This window comes from Eumetopias jubatus, unplaced genomic scaffold (assembly GCF_037043125.1).
Source record: "Eumetopias jubatus isolate StellerSeaLion01/CBP00866 unplaced genomic scaffold, mEumJub1_p1.0 scaffold_17, whole genome shotgun sequence".
NCBI classification, from domain to species: Eukaryota; Metazoa; Chordata; class Mammalia; order Carnivora; family Otariidae; genus Eumetopias; species Eumetopias jubatus.
This window is the reverse complement of record NW_028274823.1, coordinates 80,026,002-80,047,916: the sequence shown is the minus strand read 5'-3', so window position 1 is coordinate 80,047,916 and position 21,915 is coordinate 80,026,002. Positions and strand designations below refer to the sequence as shown.

General features: G+C 38.5%; 2 protein-coding genes across 2 annotated transcripts in view; both read left to right on the top strand.

The window, feature by feature from the left end:
* Positions 1 to 11,541, top strand: part of LOC114210283 (uncharacterized) — a 29,408-nt gene extending 17,867 nt beyond the window's left edge. Inside the window, exons 4-7 of the mRNA XM_028104539.2 lie at positions 258 to 317; positions 2,551 to 2,677; positions 2,949 to 3,044; positions 6,475 to 11,541. Of these exons, the coding sequence (XP_027960340.1) occupies positions 258 to 317; positions 2,551 to 2,677; positions 2,949 to 3,044; positions 6,475 to 8,705 (2,514 nt within the window). The 3' untranslated portion in view covers positions 8,706 to 11,541. The remainder of the gene's footprint in view (positions 1 to 257; positions 318 to 2,550; positions 2,678 to 2,948; positions 3,045 to 6,474) is intronic.
* Positions 11,542 to 21,686: 10,145 nt separating this feature from the next.
* Positions 21,687 to 21,915, top strand: part of LOC114210258 (uncharacterized) — a 44,643-nt gene continuing 44,414 nt past the window's right edge. The window contains exon 1 of the mRNA XM_028104496.2: positions 21,687 to 21,771. The gene's annotated coding sequence lies outside the window, so the exon portion shown is untranslated. The remainder of the gene's footprint in view (positions 21,772 to 21,915) is intronic.

The window sequence follows — 21,915 nt, the reverse complement described above, 5'->3', positions numbered from 1 at the left end:
GCAGGGCTCAATCCCAGGACTCCAGGATCATGACCTGAGCTGAAGGCAGCTGCTTAACTGGCTGAGCCACCGTGGCACCCCTATTTCACAGCTTTTTAATGTTCTGTTCTATTTTTCACTTTTTTTCTCCTTAAGTTTCAGTTTGGGTAATTTCTCTTGACCCATCTTCAGGTTCATTGATTCTTTCCTTAACTGTGCTGATTCATGATCAGCCTGTTGAAGATGTTTTTCATCTGTTACTGTGTTCTCATTTCCAGATTTCCATTTGGTTCTCTGCTGAAATTATCCATTTGATTTTGCATGTCATACAAGTGAAGGTAAATAAGCTAAGATATTCTGAGGGAAGGGTCCAGCTCGTGGCTCCCAGCCTTGGCATCTGTGGATGAAGGGCTTTTTGAATGAAGTGCCGCTGGGCATTTTCAGGAAAAAAACCCTGATAAACAGATTGGGAATGGATGTTTACTCCTCCTGATCCTCTTCTGCACAGCGACTTAGTGTCAGTGATATTCCCAACTGTGAATGTATATAGTTTGGGAGGTAAATCCCTTTTGTGTGAGGTGGGGACTGAAGGGGCCCCACGAGGACTCGGGGTCCAGGGTGGGCACCATGAAACAGCTTTGGATTTTCAGTGGAATGAATAAAACAGTCTTACCAAAAAAAAAAAAAAAAAAAAAAATTTTTTTAAGTCTTAACATACCTTAGAGTCTTTAACATAATTAGTTATAATTCAAATTCTGTTGGATAGTTTCGACATCTATGGAATATCTGTTTCTGGTGGTTACTCTGTATCTTGGTAGTATTTTGTTAGTTTCTTTCCTTTTCATATGGTTTGTAACTTTTTGTTGAAATGTATATATCTTGTGTCATATTCTGAACTGGGGTAACTATGTTTTATTGCCGGAAATGGGTAATTTCCTGCTAGGCTTTTAGTCCAGGGGTTTAACTAGTTAGGAGTTTGGTAGAATTTGAGAGTTATTTTTCTGTTATTACTCTCAGTGCGGCATAGACTTTGACCTTCTGTAGAGATACCTTGTGTTTTAGGATACAGGTTCATTTACTAGAGTTATTTCTGTTCATTTCTGAGTTTTAAGGGTTCTCTTTGCTCTGTGTCTCAGAGAGGGTCTCTACATGCTTTTATTTATCTCCTGTCTTTCTGTCAGCCATATTCTATTGGTACTTGTAATTCTAGGCTTGTTAGCTTGGTGGTGAGAAGTTGTGGGCAGAATGTGTTGTCTTACTCCAATATAGCTTCAGTGTTAGGTCTGCCCTTCCCCCCCACCCTTTTTTTTTTAAGATTTTATTTATTTATTTGACAGAGACAGACAGCGAGAGAGGGAACACAAGCAGGGGGCGTGGGAGAGGGAGAAGCAGGCTTCCCACTGAGCAGGGTGCCCGATGCAGGGCTCGATCCCAGGATCCCGGGACCATGACCTGAGCGGAAGGCAGATGCTTAACAACTGAGCCACTTAGGCACCCTGCTCTGTGTCCTTATGTCTGTCCTGTGTCCTTCTTGGTTCTCTTGCCCCCCCCCTCCCTGCACCCAGCTATAGTTGTAGACTCAGTGCTTAATCCTGCCCTCCCTCAAGGAATAGAGTAAATGCCCAGTGGGGTTCACAGAGAAAAAGCCTGTAAAAGGGGCGCCTGGGTGGCACGGTCAGTTGAGCATCCTGCTCTTGGTTTTGGCTCAGGTCATAATCTCAGAGTCATGAGATCAAGCCCTGTGGGGAGCTCTGTGCTCAGTGCAGAATCTGCTTGAGACTCACTCTCCCCCTGCCCCTCCTCTCCTCTCTAAAATAAATAAGTAAATTAAAAAAAAAGGGGGGGAGGGAGGAAAAGAAAAGACGCCTGTGAGAAGGTGCAAGTCTCCTCCATGTCTGTGGTCTGAAGGAGTTTCACACTCACACTTCAGCCCTACAGCTTTAACTCTTCAATTAAGCACAAGTTGTGATACGAAATAGTTAATCTTTCTTTTCTTTTCTGACTCCAGTATACATTTTACATTTTCTTTACTTTTTTCATATTCTTTTTTTTTTTTTAAATCTTATTTATTTATTTGACAGAGACAGCGAGAGAGGGAACACAAGCAGCAGGAGTGGGAGAGGGAGAAGCAAGCTCCCCGCAGAGCAGGGAGCCCAATGCGGGCCTTGATCCCAGGATCCTGAGATTATGACCTGAGCCTAAGGCAGCCGCTTAACGACTGAGCCACTCAGGCGCCCCTACTTTTTACATATTCTAATATGTTCTAGTAATATCTTATTTTCAATTTTGGACTGTGTTGTGTCTGTGTAGTATTTAATTTTCTAGAGAACAAGACAGTGTTTTATTCTCCTTAGTATTCACAACATCCAAGGTGTAGAGCATTAATAAATTAAAATAAGCAGAATGTTCTTTTAGTTTTCTTCTGTAAAACCTAATACAAGACAGTGTACACAGTAGGCATATTGTAACATCAATTCTCAACAGTGAACCTGGGAAGAATTTGTTTCCATATTTCTTTCTGTGTGCCCCAATTGTGACCACTTCAGACTGAGCAGAAATGTGCTGTTCCAGGGGTCACTGTCATTTGGAGATGTGGCTGTGGACTTCTCCCAGGAGGAGTGGCAGCACCTAGACCCTGCTCAGAGGACCCTGTACAAGGATGTGATGCTGGAGAACTACCACAACTTTGTCTCAGTGGGTAAGCAGTTTTCACATCAGATTTTGTATAGCATGCATTTTATTTCTTAGATACCAAAACTTTTGGTCTTTCAGAGTTAATATTGTTAAACTTTGCTTCAGGAGTCTGAGGTTGTTAATCTCTTTTGATCACAAGGAACAATTTTTGTATTCTCACATCCTGTGAAGGTTTAAATGAGCATCATCAAGGTGTAGCTCTGGAAATTCTATCTCCTCTCTCCTTTAGAATTGCTGTAGCCCATGTCCAAACTGTGTCGTTTTTCCTTTTACAGGGTATCTCATTAAAAAGCCATCAGTGATCTTAAAGTTGGAAGAAGGAAAGGAGCCATGGATATTGGAGGAAGAATCTCTATACCAGAACTACCCAGGTGAGTTAGTATCAGAAAGGTTAGTGAGGAGCCCAGGGGGAATTATAATCTAGGTGGTCAGTCTAGGAGTTGGACATTACTTAAAATGTTTTCTAAGAATCTCTTCCTAGTGGGACCTACTTTAGAAGTAGAGGATAGATAAATATGTATGATAAAATTAGGAGAGAAAAGGGTAATGCTTGAGAAGGAATGTAAACTGCTTTTCTGATTGTTCAAATTTAGGGGTCCAGGGTTATCATTTATGCAGACAAGCAAGTAATACTGGCTTTTTTGTGTTTAATAGCACAAAAATAAAACTAAGAAAGGTAATAAAGTCTACTAAAATTTGGTTCTTGAGGAGAAGGGAGGAAACAATGTTTTCAGTGTTAGCGTGTTATATAGTAGTACTTGATACTATTTAAACAAATTACCTATGGATTAATAGGATTACAAGTTCATATTTATCAGATAAATGTAACAAAAGTACAGTCTCCTTAATTTTACAATTATCCTTCTGTTGGTACCTAAAAAAAAATAAATAGGAAAAAGACCTATTTTAGTGCCTAAAAAACATTTGCAAACAAGTGGAAGTGTATTTGATGCTAAAAGGAAACCCTTGGTAAATCCTACGGAGTAGGAAATAAGACATTCCCTAGTTATAGTCTGATAAAACCAGAAATTGGTAACAAAATTATTAAGCACACGTGACAAACTATTTCTTTTTCTTTTGTATTCTTGAGTATTTTTTTCTTTGTAAACTTCTAATATTTTTCATGTTCTTGCTTTACGTCAGTATGAGTAAGAACTATATTCCCTCATGCTCTTATTTTTTCCCCATTCCTAATTGTAGTTGTGAGAATTTTTTTGTTCTTGATGGTGGTAATTTTGTGTTTTTGTTTGCCTAGAATATGTCTTTTTTTCAGTAGCCTGAGAAGATAAATCTGTGCTCCCCCTATTATTTATTTCATGAAATTTAAATTAACTTGCCTTTTATTGGCTACTGCATTCTGCCTTATTTGGCTGGTCTAATTTTATTTTTATGTTGTTTACACTCAGGCTAAACATCATTAGATCCACTTGCATCAAATGTCAGGCATACTGTATGCTTTCCCATGTCACACCTTTCTTGCTTTCCCTGACTAGATACTAAATGAGTTAATAAGTGAAAATTACTCAGAACATTTTTTAGTATGTAGGTAAAACACTGTTTTTACTGTTATTATATTGAACGTCCTTATGGTACAAGTTAAGTGTATCTGTTTCCAAGAAAGAGCCTTTGAATGTTTGAGCCAGTGTAATCTCTTCTTTCTCTCAGTGTTCAGTACGCAGTGCGTCTTTCAGAAGAAACAAAATTAAATGATCTGTTACCTGATAATATCTACCGTTTTTCACACTTGGGGTATGATCTAACAAAGAAAATGGCGATCGTGTTATTCTTTCTTACTTTGGTATATAACCCGAAATAGACATTTGATAAACACATGTTGATTGGAATCAAGGAGAGGAAAAACTTCATATTCTGAAAACATTGTGAAGGATCTCTGTCTGATTACTTAAATGAACCTGTAATTCTTGATTGAGGAATAAAATGGCATAAGGTCTAAACATTTGTGTTTGAAAAAGCTCTCCAGGTAATGCTCATACACCCAGCGTGCTGAAGTCTACTGATTTAAATTACTCAGGTTCACAGAAAATCAGACTTAACAACACCCTGTTATGAGCAGTGGTTATAAAGTGTGGTCTGCAGACCTACCACATGTTTTTGTAAATAAAATGTTTTTGCAACACAACCATACTCCTTTGTTAACATATGGGCTTTGGCCAATTTCATGCTCTAATAGCAGAGTTTAATATTGTGACAGACAGGTATGGCCTGCAAAACCTAGAATGTGTACTATTTTGCCTTTTAAGGAAAAGTTTGCCATCATCTGGATTGAAGAATGAGAATAAAATTGCATTACCACTTTAAATGCAGCATTTAATTAAGAAAATTGTCATTCTCTCAAATCTAAGAAGCCATAGATTGTAACTAAACCATTATGTGATGAACCAGTAAGGAAAAAATATTCTGCTCATTATATTGTGACTTGTTTATCGCAGATCTTTTATCAATTATAAGATGCGTTCTGATTTTAGAATGTTTAATATGTGTATATTACATTAGATGAAGTGCAGTATATATTACAAAGCAGTGCTATTTATGGTTGTGTTAAAACAGCTCATCTACTTTCAGATTTAGAGTGAATATAAGTTTGAAAGTCTTGAAAGTAGGAAGATTTGAAAAGGCATTCTTGAAGATTTGGAATAATGGTGGTGTTATGTCATTTTTCTAGATACTGAATAGCCTACATCCTAGCCTGGGCTCTGAGTGAGAGAATGCACTTTGACTTTGTAGTCAAGAATGGGTAATTTAATGAGACAAAGAAGTGACTAAACTAGTGCAGAGGATATTGACTGGGGAGTTGTAGAATGCCAACTTGAAATCTGATGTGCATTTAGTTGGCGTAAATTTTGTTCGCTGTGGGTTTTTTAGCTTGGGATAGACTTCGTTGCACTGGGTAGCAAATGTGGACAATATTTTTTAAATGGTAAATCAACATAAATGTTACTCATTTCCTGGGATTTGGTTGGAAATATATGATCCTTAAATTTTGATAAAAACAGAAACCTGAAATGTGGAAATGTGAAATGTGAAAGATAAATCAAAATTAAGTATTAGTATTTTGGCACTGGTAATGCTATTTTATGGAAAAGTAAGTGAACACAAATGTGATTATCATGGTAGGTTCACCTGTTTAGTGGCTATAGTAGAGCAATATGAAAGTATCAAAGCCAAAATAGGGTGATACATCAGATCTATGTTGGCACAGGATTACTTATTTTGTCATTATCTTATACTTTATTTAGGGACATTGGCATTCCTGTTGGGAGGGGAATTAGAGTACAGTCTGATGACTCTTTCCTTGAACATAAAGCCATTGGTGCATTCAGAAATTTATCTTTCTATTGTGTAGGAGGGAAATTCAACTGGAAGCATGAAAACTTGTTTGGGTGTTACTAAAACAACATAGATTTGAGAGTATTAGACCTAGTCTGTCTCCTTAATGTCTCTTTTTTCTCCATGAACACCTTTGTCTACTCATTTTTCTTGTGATTCCAATTACTTTTCATTAGCTCAGTTGGACCGATCTTATTTTCTGTGATTTTTCTCACACCTGGATCTGTCACTCCTATAGACTCTTCCATCCTCTCTTCATTGCTTCTTGAATTTATATCTTCATTTTCTTCCTTTTTCCACATATGTTTTCTTGAACTGGGTGGGAAAAAGGCACTTTGATCCTGAGGTACTACTGAAACCAAAAGTCAAATATATAATAGAACATTTGTATGTTAATCCAGTTCCATTGGAACTGTAAAATTCTTACGGTTTGTTCAATGTTTTCATTTCTAGAAGACAGCAAAGCTTACCTAACAGAGAGAATCCAGAAAAACCAAGACAAATATTTGCCACAAGTTTTATTAAACAACAAAACAGTGACTTCAGAGAAAGTTTATGCTTTAAGAAAATCATCTAATATGAGTACAGAGTTTATTCCTTCAAGAAAAATGCCCTGTAAACATGACTTACATGGAATGAATTTGAAAAATATTTTAATATCAATTGGTAGTAAGAGAAATTCTTCAAGAAAAAAGCCTCCCATGTTAAATGTATATGAGAAACTACTTGATGTTAAGCAGGATAAACCTCATACTCAAGAGATTTCTCATGAAAATAATCAATATGAGAAAGCCCTTGGTCATAAGAATGGTGTTACTGAGCACGTAAATAGTCAGTCTTCAGAGAAGACTGTAAAATATGATGGTGGAACGTCCTTAGGAAAAAAGATCACAGTAATTCCACACAGGCATATTGACACAGGAGAGAAAATCTGTGAATATAATGGACGTGGAGAAACCTGTGAGAGGGCATCTCTCTTGAAATGTCATGGGGTCTCCTTTGAAATAAAACAATGCAAAGGCAATCAGATTGAAAATAATTTCAGCAGGATGTCACATTTCACTAAAGTTCAGAAAAAACAGAGACGTGAGTGTCTATTCAAATGTAGTGAATGTGGGAAAACATTCAACTACAAGTCAAACTTCACAGTGCATCAGAGAACACACACAGGAGAAAAACCCCATGAATTTAATTCATGTGGGAAAACAAGTCACAAATCACCCCTCACAGACCATCAGATAACACATACAGGGGAGAAACTTTATAAATATAGTGAATGTGGGAAGTCCTTTTGTAAGAAGTCATCTCTCACTCGACATGAGGGAACATATACAGGGGGGAAACCTCATGAATGTAATGAATGTGGAAAAACTTTCTGCAAGCAGTCAGCCTTCACTCAACATCAGACAACTCATACAATAGAGAAACACTTCCAATGTAATGAACTCAGGAAGACTTTCCGTCGCCAGTCAGACATTAAGGTACATCAGAGAATTCACAAAGGAGAGAAGCGCTTCCAATGTAATGAATGCGGCAAAACTTTCCATTGGCAATCAGACATTAAGCTACATCAGAGAATTCACACAGGAGAGAAACCCTTTCAGTGTAGTAAATGTGATAAAACTTTCTATCGGCGGGCAGATGTTAATGCACATCAGAGAATCCACACAGGAGAGAAACGCTTTCAATGTAATGAATGCGGTAAAACTTTCTATTGGCAGTCAGATGTTCATGCACATCAAAGAACTCACACAGGAGAGAAACCCTTTCAATGTAATGAATGTGGTAAATCTTTCCATCGGCAGTCAGATGTTAATGTGCATCAGAGAACTCACACAGGAGAGAAACGCTTTCAATGTAATGAATGTGGTAAAACTTTCTATCGGCAGTCAGACGTTAATGCACATCAGAGGATTCACACAGGACAGAAACCCTTTCAATGTAATGAATGTGGGAAAACTTTCTATCGGCAGGCAGACGTTAACGTGCATCAGAGAACTCACACAGGAGAGAAACGCTTTCAGTGTAACGAATGTGGTAAAACTTTCTATCGGCAGTCAGAAGTTAATGTTCATCAGAGAACTCACACAGGAGAGAAGCCCTTTCAGTGTAATGAGTGTGGGAAAACTTTCTATCGGCAGTCAGATGTTAATGCACATCAGAGAATTCACACAGGAGAGAAACCTTATAAATGTAATGAATGTGGGAAATCCTTTTATGAGAAGTCATCCCTCACTCGACATGAGAGAACTCACACGGGGGAAAAGCCCTATGAATGTAATGAATGTAGGAGAACCTTCTGCCAGAAGTCAGCCCTCACTCAACATCAGAGAACTCACACAGGAGATAGACCCTTTCAATGTAATGTATGTGGTAAAACTTACCGTCATCTGTCAGCCATTAATGTACATCAGAGAACTCACACAGGAGAGAAACCCTTTCAGTGTCATGAATGTCAGAAAGCTTTTCTTACGAAGTCGACTCTTATTAATCATCAGAGAACTCACACAGGGGAAAAACCCTTTGAATGTAACGAATGTGGGAAGAGTTTTCGTCATAAATCTACCCTCACTACCCATCTGAGAATTCACTCAGGAGAGAAACCTTATAAATGTTGTGAATGTGGAAAAACTTTTGGCCGGAAATCAGCGCTTACTCATCATCAAGGAATTCACATAGGGTAGAAACTCTGTGGCAGAAACTTGCTGTTTTTCCTAATACACATTTCTCTTTGTGCTTACACAACTAGTCAAGATTTTCTAGCTTTCCTTCCATTCACATGAAGCCATATGACCTCTGAAACAAATTCCAAGCCTGTAAAGGACCTCATTTGGAATTTTTCCTACTCCCATTTTTCTTTCCTTATCAAAGGGTAATGGAGATCATCCTCAGGATAACTTGGGAGCTAGTCATTAGAGATTACAGAGTCACAGGTTAGAAGAAACCAGGGTCCTGTGCAGAGTTCTGCCTTCTCTAACATCACTTGTAAGTTTTGTCATGAACCAGAAATTAATTTTGGACTTGTTCAGCCATTACACATTTAGGGCTTTTTGTTGTCATGGTATATCTTAGCGATCCCTCATCTCATATACATCGTGAATCTAATGAAGGCATGAGAAACACTGTATGTCAGAGAATTCAATAGGCAGGGAAACTGCTGTCAGTATTCTGCATTTTAATAAACTTTCATCAACAAGTCAAGCATTTTGTAAATCAGAAATTTGTGAATTGAAACACCCCAAAATGAAATGGAAATAGGGAAATTTTCACAAAGAATCTACATCTGATTGACCATCAGATAATTGAGAGTAGAATAAAAGCTAATAACTTGAAAAACATTCAAGATTTATTTATCAGAGAATACCTAACAAAAGAAAACTGTCAGTTTAGGAAGTGAGGAAAACATCCTCATCTAGAAATAATCTTCTGGAAGTAATATTTTGGATGCAATACTAAATATCTTATTAAATAACCTGACACGGGATATTTATTTGACCGTCATGGTCAACAAGGAGTATGTAGCTTTGAGAAGGCACAAGTGAGTTGAGTCATCAAAGCAACAGTACTAAGTGTATATGTGAATAACATGTAAACTCAAAGCAACAGTACTAAGTGTATATGTGAATAATATATGTAAACTCAAAGTAACAGCACTAAATGTATATGTGAATAAAGTAACAGCACTTTGTAAACATCGAAGTAACAGCACTAAGTGTATATGTGAATAATATATGTAAACTCAACGTAACAGCACTAAGTGTCTGTGTGAATAAAGTAACAGCACTGCTTGTTCACGTGAATAATAATAATAAGCCTCTGAGCTCTGTTAGGCTTATACATAGGAGTGTGCTTTTTAATGGCTACTTTCTATATGCTTGATTTTGTTTTAGCCTCCAAAATAGTTATAGTAGGAACAATGCACCCTTACCTAAATAATTTTTGTAACATACACTACGATTTCTGACATTAAATGCTTTTGTTGTCCCATCATATTCTTACACCACAATGTATATTTTTTTAAAAGAAACGTTGAATGCATGACATACCGTGCATCATGTGTGTTTTCTACTTTTTGGTGGCAGGTGTAAATCAGTACAGACATTGTTAACAAACTGTTCTTTTAGGAAATGACCAAATAACAACTGATAAAATCAAGATTTACTTGAAGTATGCAATGATTCAGTACACAGTTATTTATAATACACATCTGAATCAATTTTCAAACTTGTCCTTGAACATTAGTACTTATTATTTCTGTACAGATTGAAAGCAGGGCCTGTTGAAGAAATTTTCCCCATTTTATATTTGTGTTATATCCAAAGGATATGCTTATATAAGTTTTAAGTGTGAAGTTCAGATTTTATGTGAGCAAAAAATTATCTGCATTTGTATTTAGTGTGGTAGAATGCCACATTTTCCCTCCTACAATTATACATGTTTTTTTCAGACAGGCTGTTCTATGTCTGTCACTTATTATTTGAGTGACCTATGTAGTGATTTAATTTCTGCCTCAATTTCCTCATCTGCAAAATGGAGATAATATTACCTACCTCACAGATACTGAACAGTTTGGGTCAGAGTTTTCTGTTATTAGAGCTAAAGGCCTTTATGTTTAGAACTCGAACATTAGAAATAAAATGGTCTGTCATTCCATGGTATGAAATGTATTTCTGCTTCTGGAGTTGATACAAGAAAATTCTTATTAAAACTTTGTATTTTGTCAGGTTTGTCTTTAAAACATATGAAACAAATGTGTTTAAAGTAAATAGAATCATCTAGTGACCTTTTCCTGTTATTGATTAAATATGGTATAAACTAAAAATCCAACTTTGTTTTTTTCCAAATGAATAGCCAGTTGATCTTTCACCTTTTGATTCATTCACCCCTATTTCGCTGATTTGAAACCACATTTTTGTTGTGTCGAGATTTATCCTTTGGTGGGGCTGTTACATCTCTAGGCCCTGTATCTCTGCCCCCCTTATTCTGGTGGTGCACAATCCAGACGGGCCAACCAAAGGGTACCACCCTACTGCCCCACGCTGATGATTTCACTGCTCTTCACTCTCCGCTTTTTGCTGCTCTGTATAAACTCATTGTGAATTTCAGCGGTTCTGGTAACATTTTGTCACATCCCGCTTTGTGCCTTATCCTGAACACTCTTCCTTTATTCAAACCAGCATGACGGTTTTGAGTTACGTCCATGTTTATATATGTAGCTCTTGTAATTTTCTAGTGTCTTATACTCTGTTCTATTAAAATAACTTAATTCTGTTGAAAGGCATCTTGTTTCTAATTTTTCATGATGATGAACAATACGATTTTGGACATTGTGTATTTTATCCAGAGTAGAGCTGAATCCTCAGCCCACAGTGAGAAAAAGTTTTAGTGACTATAAATACAAACATTTGTTGATGCGATCAGTATTTATTAGTCACTTACTAAAGAGGAGGCATTGTACAACAGTGAATAAAATGTAAGTTCTAGGGGCGCCTGGGTGGCTCAGTCGTTGAGCGTCTGCCTTCAGCTTGGGTCATGGTCCCAGGGTCCTGGGATCGAGCCCCGCGTCGGGCTCCCTGCTCTGCGGCAGGCCTGCTTCTCCCTCTCCCACTCCCCCTGCTTGTGTTCCCTCTCTCGCTGTGTCTCTCTCTGTCAGATAAATAAAATCTTAAAAAAAAAAAAAAAAGTTAAATTCTACTCTTCCTGAGATTAAATTGCAGTGAGACATACCAGCGTTGTCAGAAGACAGAAACCATAGCAGTGATTTGAACAGAAACAATACGACCTAAAGCACTGTTAACTTGGTGTACAGTTGTTAACTGGGGATCTGAAAGGGTAAAAAGGGAACACAGATATCGTGAAGATAGCAGGAATCGAAAAGGGAAAAATGAAACTCAAATGTATCACTAAGATAGCAACTGCAGGCTGCAGCTACCAGCTCTAGGCTGGTCAAATGAAGGGACCGGGGTAGGGGGGCCCTCCCTCAGAGCTGAAATGCAGGCCTCCGAAAAGAACCTGTCCCACCGATGTGGTTATTGGAGCCCAGAGGAGGGGCCTCTCTGGACTGGGGCCCATGCTGGCTGAGGAGAGAGTGCTGGTTGCCTGGCACTGGTTTCTCTGATGGGACATGATGACGCTGGTATGCGAGTGTTAGAAAAACTGCAAACTGAATTTAGCTGCTTCTCTCAGAAGACTCCATGCCTGACTGGGGTGTGAAGCAGCATTGCTAAGGTGCTGACAGCACAGTATGCGGAGGGAAAGCCCACAGGAAACGAACGGGAAGAAGCATGTCCCTTTGCCCTCCTCACCCTTGCAGTCCTGAAGCATATACTGTTGGCCAGGCATGACGGCTGGTAAAACGTAAGTATGGTCATAGTGGAAAAAGTCGGCTGACCCAACCCAGTCAAGCAACAGAAGTTAACATAAATAATACTGACATTTGGTATCATTCAACAGTATTGAATTTGTGTGCCATCTAATAGGATTAATACATCGGGATTAGTTTGCCACGTGATTTTTTTGGAGGGACTAAGTGATATGGGACATAAACATTCCGTCTATAGTGTTATTTCTTCATTTTTATTATTTTTATTTTACAAATAATACTGGAATATATTCTTTTTTCAAATTACAGCTATTCCTTTTTTTTTTTCCCTTCCCTTCCCAGCACAAGGACAGCAGTCCCATTGCAGGTCAGTGAGGTGAAGAGAGGAGCTCACACAGAGAACAGAGTAGTACCACTGTTCCTATCATAGAGACATGGGACATTGGGGAGTTGGTGGCTAAGGAGATTATAGAGGAAATTGTTGGCGTGGTTGGAGATGGATTACATTGAGGGGAAGAGAGTGTATTGTAAATGGGAGCCACGTTTCTCCTTGTTGAGGGTATTTATAAATATAGAAAGGTGGAAGACAGAACCCCGAGGTGTTGAATCAGAATTGGAGGTATTGGTAGGAATTGATCATTTTTTAAATATATATACATTGATAATAGATACATTTATAGGTGTGTGTGTACATACATGGGTAGACGTGCACATGTATATGCAAATACGTGTGTATACAAACAGACATGCGTGTGTTTGTGTGTGTCTGTGTGTGTATGAATGTCCTCCGTACACATACTTCCTAGCTCTTTATGCTAAGATTGCTTAGAAGCAACTCCATCCAAGGAGCAATGAGCACTAGCTTCTAGAGTTTGGTTTCTAGATACTATCTTCCACTTAAAGGAAGCAGAACTCCTTGGTAAATGCCTGATTCCAGACCTGGGCCTGGAAAAGCAGATGAGCCTAAAACATCTTCCTGTGAGAGAAGGCAAGGAATGGCTCAACGAATAATAGGGGCATAGCTTGAAGATGTTCCTATTGGCCAAATCTGGAACAATTTGAGCATAAAAATGAATAGTAACAATGGAGTATAACCTATGGTATAAAACAAAAAGCCATGAATCCATATTGAGGTAGAAATAAGTGGGGAGAAGGGAAATCTCTTCCTTACTAGTAAATGTATGAGGAACAATGGAAATAGAAAACCAGTATTTGGTAACCATCATAGTAGTGATTATTAGTGAGATGATTAATAGATACTAAGATTGGTGAGTGGTTGAGGAACAGAATATTGGCATAACCTCAGAATATATCTCCACAAATACCAATTTCAAAGGGGATAATGGTGATGTTACGGTGGGGAAACCTGGCAGACACCAAAATGACAAGATGATCCAGGCTAATACCACCATCGTCTGCGTTTTGTGGCCCCTGACATATACACTGATCCACCTTTTCTGTGGTTGCTACCAAGAAAGTCTGGTAATGAAGAAACACAGGACAAACCCCAGACTGACTGGATCCAGGACCAGAAAGGAAAGACTTTGTTGGGACAGTTGTTGAGATTGGAATGGGGTTTGTGGATTTGACAGTAGTGTTCTGTCAAGGTTGATTTTCTGACTTGTGTATTTGGTTGGTGGTTCTGTAAGAAAGTGTCCTTGTTTTAGGAGAAGGCCTGGCGGAGTACTTAGGAATTGTGATGTATGACATCCGTAGCTCTGTCTCATATACTCAGGAAAAGAATAATGATAATAGGAGGATAGTTGATCAGAGATATGAAGCAAATGCAGTGAAATGTTAACAGTTGGGGAATCTAGCTGTGGGGGATATGGGAATTCTTTGCACTGTTCTTACAACTTACCTAAAGTTTGAAATTATTTCAAAGTAAATCTTCCAATAATTAGTTTTTTTTTTTTGAACCCACCACTTGTACATTGGTAGTCTTCCTTGCTGTAACCATTGCTATTAGTTCAGGGTTTAACCTATAACATCTTCCTTTCCCATATATTTAAAACTCATATATATGTATATAAAAGACTATATAAAAGGAGTACCATCTCACTTTAAGATTGTTTTTGATATCCAAATTTTAAATGACATCATATAAGCATTCATGAAGTCTGGTATTTATTATTGTAAATGTTGAAATAATACAATTTCTGAATTATTATTGTCTAGAATCAGAAAATGTTAAAACAGACTTCACAAATGAAATACGAATTGTGCCTCTGGTTGCCATGTGGTAATGATATTTTAACTAGGAAGCCTAAATGAATTTTATAATTGTTGGTATCCTGTGAATGGACCCCACTCTTACACAAGTGCCCAGGAGGTCTTATGGGTGATTTGATGATTGGGGCTTCTTTTAAATTACGAATTAAAATTGAAAATATTTCTTAAAATCTTTAAAAGTCATCTAAATGAAGGAAGTAAGAAAACCATCATTAGGCAAACCACACATCAATGATTACTGCAGACACTATCCATTAACAGATGCTAGTATTAAGATATTAATTAATTAAAATGAGAAAAATAGTAACTTTACAGCAGAGGACCCTGCCAGACATAACTTTTAACAGAATGGTTAACGTGTCTCGTAATAAGACATAGAAACATGATGAACTCCCTGATACGATGCTCTGAGAAGCACACATCTCTTCAGTGGTATTTTTGTCCCACACATATATCATCCTAATCATGAAAAAACATCAGACAAACACATAGTGGGGGCCATTCTACAAAATAACCAACCAGTTTTCATCAAAATGTCAAGGTTGTGAAAGATCAGGAAATACTGGGAAGCCGTCCCCTCAATCAAGTGACACTTCCCGCACAGAGTGCTGGTGTCACCCTCATGCAGCTCCACCTTGTCTTCCCTTCTGAACCTGGGATCAGAGTCTTTGATGGCTTCTGAGAATGGCGACATCCTGCAGGTTTTGCCCACTTCTTGGGAGATGAATAACAATCTGATCACAGAAATACAAGGTAAGCTCTTTTGGGGGGTTCTGTCTCTGCAATTTAGCTCTACAGAGAGAGAGAGCTCAGGTAAGAGAGTTTTATCTTCCAGGTGGGATTCCTGTTCATTGTGCTGGGACCTGAGTGCATGAGAAAAATTCACTTGGCATGGAAACTTTATCCAGGGTGCCTTCAAGGTCCATTCATGTTGCAAGTGGACAAGATTTCCTTCTTTCTCATGGCTGAGTAATACTCTGGTGTGTGTGTGTGTGTGTGTGTGTGTGTGTGTGTGTGTGTGTGTGTGTGTGTGTGTGTGTGTGTGTGTGTGTGTGTGTGTGTGTGTGTGTGTGTACACATATATATACCACACCTGCTTTATCCATTCATGTGTTGATGGACACTTAGGTTGTTTCCATATCTTGGGTATTGTGAATAATAATGCAGTAAGCATGGGAGTGCATATATCTCTTCAGTGTCCTGTTTTCATTTTCTTTGGGTATATATCCACTAGTGGAATTGCTGGATCATATGAGAATTGTATTTCTGATTTTATGAAGACCGTCCATACTGTTATCTATAGTAGATGTACTGACATATATTCCTACCACCAGTGTGCAAGAGTTCCCTTTTCTCCACATCCTTGCCAGCACATATTATTTCTTGTGTTTTTGATAATAACCATCCTAACAGGTATGAGGTGATCTCTCATTGTGGATTTGATTTGCATATCACTAATGATGAATGATGCTGAGCATCTTTTCATGTACTTGGCCGTGTAGATACCTACTTTGGAAAAATGCCTATTCCTCTGCCCATTTTTTTTTTTGGAAAGATTTATTTATTTATTAGAGAGAGAGTGGGGTGGAGGGGCAAAAGGAGAGAGAGAATCTCAAGTAGACTCCTTGCTTAGCATGGAGCCTGATGCAGGGCTTGATCTCATGACCCTGAGATCATGACCCTGAAATCATGACCTGAACCAAAATCAAGAATTGGATGCTTAACTGACTGAGCCACCCAGGTACCTCTCCTCTGCCCATTTTTAAATCAGATTTTTGTTGCTTTTGAGTTATAGGAGTTCTTTATATATTTATTTGATATATGGTTTGCAAATATTTTCTCCTATAGGTTGCCTTTCCATTTTTTTTATTGTTTCTTTTGCTGTGTAGCAGCTTTTTAGTTTAATGTAGTCCCACTTGCTGATTTTTTTTCTTTGTTGCTGTACTTTTGGTGTATGTCCAAACAATCATTACCAAGAAAATCATTGTGGAGGAGCTTCTTCCCTATTTTTTCTTCTAAGAGTTTTATGGTATCAGGTCTTAGTGTTTAAGTCTTCAACCTATTTTGAGTTAATTTTGTGAATGGTGTAAGATAGAGGTCCAATTTCATGTTTCTCCATGTGGTTATCTCATTCTCCTAGTACCATTTATTGAAAAGACTGTCTTTCTGCATTGAGGATTTTTTGATCCCTTGTGAAATATTAGTTCCCTGTATATGCATGAGTCTATTTCTGGACTCTTCATTCTGTGCCATTAGTCTACCCAGCTATTTTTATGCCAATACTCTACTGGTTTAATTACTACAGCTCTGTGGTATAGTGTGAAATCAGGAAGTGTGATGCCTCCAGCTTGGTTCTTACTCATGATTGGTTTGACTATTCATGGTCTTTATGGCTCCGTACAAATTTTAATATTGTTTTTTCTATTTTGTGAAAAATGCCATTAAAATTTTGATAGGATTGCATTGAATATATAATAGGCTTTGGGTAGTTTTTCTTTTTTTTTTTTTAAAGATTTTATTTCTTTATTCGACAGAGAGAGAGACACAGAAAGAGAGGGAACACAAGCAGGGGGAGTGGGAGAGGGAGAAGCAGGCTTCCTGCTGAGCGGAGAGCCCGATGTGGGGCTCGATCCCAGGACCCTGGGATCATGACCTGAGGCGAAGGCAGCCGATTAACGACTGAGCCACCCAGGCGCCCCTGGATAGTTTTTCAAATTAAGATATAATTGGCATATAACATTGGGTAAGTATTTGGTTGACAACATGATGATTTGGTGCATATATATATATAGTGAAATGATTGCCATAATAAATATAGTTAATATCCATTATCACAAATTGTTACAGGTTTTTTTCTTGTGATGAGAAATTTAAGATCTACTTTCTTAACACCTTTCAAAATACAGTGCAGTATTGTTAACTATACTTACCATGCCAAACATTATATCCCCCAGCCTTATTTATCTTGTAACTGGCAATTTGTGCCTTTTCACCCCCTCTGCCCATGACACCCACTCCCCCACACCCTGCCTCTGGCAGCCCCCCATCTATATTATGATTTTGGTTGTTTTTGTTTTTTTAAAGATTCCACATATAAGTGAGATCATACAACATTTGTCTTTCACTGTCTGACTTACCTCATTTGGCATAATGCCCTCAAGGTGTATCTGTATTGCAAATGGCAAGATTTCCCTTTTTGTGGCTGAATAATTCCTGTGTGTGTGTGTGTGTGTGTGTGTGCACGTATGTGTGTGTATTTTCTTTACCATTCATCTGTCCTAGATGAGCACTCTCCAGTTTGTTGTGTGTGTGTGTGTGTGTGTGCACGTATGTGTGTGTATTTTCTTTACCATTCATCTGTCCTAGATGAGCACTCTCCAGTTTGTTGTGTGTGTGTGTGTGTGTGTGTGTGTGTGCACGTATGTGTGTGCATTTTCTTTACCATTCATCTGTCCTAGATGAGCACTCTCCAGTTTGTTTTCCCACCCAGGGCAAAAGGCACTGGGCAGGTTTGCTGGCTCTGCTGGTTCTGCAGTTCTTAGCAAGGACTGCGTGCCTGTTAATAGGTACACAGGTAGAGGAGACTCATTCTGGGTCTCTTGGCATATAGTGTTGGGTTCCACAACTCCCACCAACGCATTTTTGTTCATGGATGGATGTCAAATTAGTTTTTTAAAAAGGGAGAGAAAAAGGAGGAACCAATGTCTTATGCTTCCATCATGCTGATGTCACTCTCTGGTACTTTTGTTTTAAGTAATCTTTAAACCCAGTGTGGGGCTCGGACTCATGTCCCTGATATCAAGAGTTGCATGCTCTACTGACCGAGCCAGCCAGGTACCCCTCTCTAGTACATTTTTTTAACATGATCTTGTCTTAAATATTCTTACATAAACCAAATTCTTAATTTCAAAGTATTTTGTAACCAATCCCCTATGTAAGTTAGTATACCTCTACAGTACCAGTTTTTTTCTTTTTTTCGCCCAACATGGGGCTTGAACTCACGACCCTGGAATCAAAACTTGAGCTGAAATCAAGTGTTGGGTACTTAACCAACTGAGCCACCCAGGTGACCCTCTACATTACCGCTTTTAATGGTTACATAGTGTTCCACTATATGGCCTTAATTTATTTTGCTTACACAAACTTCAAGGACATTTTGTTTCTAGTATTTGCTTTTATAAATTAAATTGTGAGGAATCCTGTTAGTTTTAGCTATTGCCTCTTTACGCTAAGCCTAGCATTCTCTACTGTGCATTGCGACATTGGTGCTTGGGACTGTGTAAACCACATTTTACACTTGTCCCCTGCTTTGCCCTAGGAGACCCTACAGGAAGTTTGGAGGACACGGTTATGGGAGGAGCAGCTTCCTTCTTCCTGTTTTCAGAATGCTTTCCTTAACATCACCCTAGCAATGGCCCTTCACCTTGGCCACCAGTGGTACACTACAGCTTCTTTTTTTGAAATATTTAAAAATTGAGATATAATTCACATATCATTAAATTCACTCCCTGAAGAGCAGAAAATTCAGTGGTTTCCGGTATATTCACAAAGTTCTGCAACCATCACTAGGAGCTAATCCCAGCAGGTTCGCTCACTCTCCAGCTTCTTTTAGCTCTCCCACATGTAGCCATATTGATTCCTCTCTGACAGGCCGCACCAGCTGAGCAGGACACCCCTCAGAGGCATTATCCCACCATGCCCTTCTGACAGTCCTGCAGTAACTGGACAGCACCCCTCTGAAGGTCTGAATTCCAGTTCTGCGAGGCTCTTCTCTCAGCACCTATGATATATCAGCATGACCCAGGCACCTCCCCTGGTTCAGGTGTGGAATCCCAGTTTTTCAAGCGTGGAATCCTCTTCTGAGTGGCTACGTTTGAATTTGACTTCTTTCATCATGTTACCCTGGGGTGGTAGCTGCTGTCTGCAGTTGTTATCCCCGTTACCTTGGTGTTCACTTTTGACTTTAAAATACCTGTTTTAACCTGTTCTATTAAATTCCCTCTCATCATATTTGAGAGGTTTCTCTTCCCACCTGGACTCTGACTGATGTAAACGTTCTTGTACGTACGTCAATGAAAATTAATTCTATTATTATAAAGTCATGTGTTGTTGTCTAAGTGGAATTTCCCAGTTAAAATTCCTTTAGAATTTGATAAAAATGAGCCTCCAGAGAGTTTACATGAATTAAACTCCCAATAAAAGTGAGTAGGAATAAGCATTTTCTCAAGCACACACCCTAACTCTGTATTACTCTTTTTAAAAATATGTTTGAGTCTTATACTTCAAAATGGTATTTTACTTATTCATAATTGCCCCAAATTGGAAATTAAAGTTACTTGGAAAGAGATAAGTGAAGTGTGGTAAATTCATACCATGGAGTAGGACTTGGGAAATAAAAGCCAACAAGTGTATTGATACTCGAAACAACACTGATGAATCTTAAGTGTATTGTACTAAGTAAAAGATAACAGATTCATAAGATTCCATATGGTAAGAGTGTATATATGTGACTTTCCAGAAAAGGCAAACTATAGGCATGAAGAAGAGAGAGTAGCTGCCAAAGGATAAGAAAGTTTGACCTCAAAAGGGTAGCATGAAGAATTTTGGGGGCTGTGATGAAACAGTTCTGTATTTTGACTGTGGTGGTGGTTACACAGATCTATGCATTTGTCAAAATCCATAAAACTACAGCAGAGTGAACTTTTGTACAGAAATTAAAAAAAATAAATCTCAATATCTTACATGTTTTTACTTAAACATTGCATTTTTTCAATTCTCATGATGGACTTTTATATATATTTATCATTCATTTTCATTTTATATACCTTTGTCATTCATTATCATATTAGTGCTTAGTTCTGTAGCCCATTTTGTTTTACTTTCTCTTGATTTAAAGATCTCTTTTTTAATTAATATATCTTTTCTTTCAAATAATAAAAATATAATTTTCTTGTTTATTTGCTTTTAACTTCTTAAAAAAATTGAGCTGAGTTGTTTGTTTTTTATAATGTATCAGGTACTGAATTTATGGTTTCTATTTTTGGTGTCACAACTTGTCACCTCTATTTTTATTAACTTAGTGTTTTATTTTAAATCTTGAATCCATGTGAATTGTACAATGTGTGATCTATGTACATAACTTTACTCCAAATTGTTGGGAAGGAATTGCTTTTGGAATATTCTATTCTATCCTCAGTGCTTTGAAATGCTACATTTGTTATACTGCATTCAAAAAATACACTTAGTCATGGCTTTGTTTCCATGAAGCAGATGCCAAACTATTTTTATTCGAGCAATATTGTGCATATTGATACTTCTCAGGAATTTTTCTTTTTGAAATGTTTTTTGTCTGCTAATTTAGATTATTTATTCCAGATGAAGTTGAGAATGCTTTTGTAAAGTACACATTAAGATACACAAAAATCAAAGAGAAAAAAATATATGCAAGACTGAGATTCTTAGTGGAATGTTTTCAAAGAATATCGCTTCTTTCTGGGAAAGGGTAGATCTTCATTTATTCAAGTAATCTTAATGTCTCCACAGGGGAAAGAGTATGTTCGTGTAAATGAATATATATTTTTGGAATGTGTTTTATGATTTATCTACAATTTTCATTTATTGTTTTCATGATTTTTGATGAACTAGTTTCTTGATCCCGCCTTCTCCCCCGGCTTTTCATTTTCTGAGAGAATCGCTGATGGTGTCCGATACTATTTTTTTTTTTTAGGCATTCTTTTATTTTATTGATGGAATCTATTTCCTAGTATTTGAAAAAGTGAACGTGACATGCGGGTTCTCTTTTCCTGACGGCTGTGTCTGAATTGCACACTTGCTGCACATAGAACTCAGCTGTAATCCGTAAACTGTGGGGAGTCCCTGACGGGCTCTGACTGCCTGGGGAACTATCTCAAGCGCCCCAAACTTTCACGTGCTGGGTAAAGACTGCACTCTCAGCCAATCTCGCACCGCCGGTAGTCAGCAGGGAAAGGCAGTTCTGACTTGCAGCGCTGATTGCCCGGACTGCCCGGTTCTGCGCAGGCCTGTTTCTGCGCATGCCTGGTTCCGCCTCCTGCCTCCGTGCACTTCCGTCTTCCCCCGCCCCGCCCCCCCCCACGGTTTTCTTCAGTTCTCGCGTGCGAGGCCGCTTATGCTCTGCGCTTTTGTGGGGCCAGTTCCTCACGACGAGGGGGGGACAGGTAAGCCCGGGACAGTTGGACGAGGGCCGAGGGGTGCGCCGTGCTGCCCGGGGATCGCGGGTCGGGGGTAGGCGGTCGGTGCCCGATAGTGTGGAGGAGTTCGGCGGAACCCCCGAAGGCAGGATGGGGACGTCTGCATCAAGA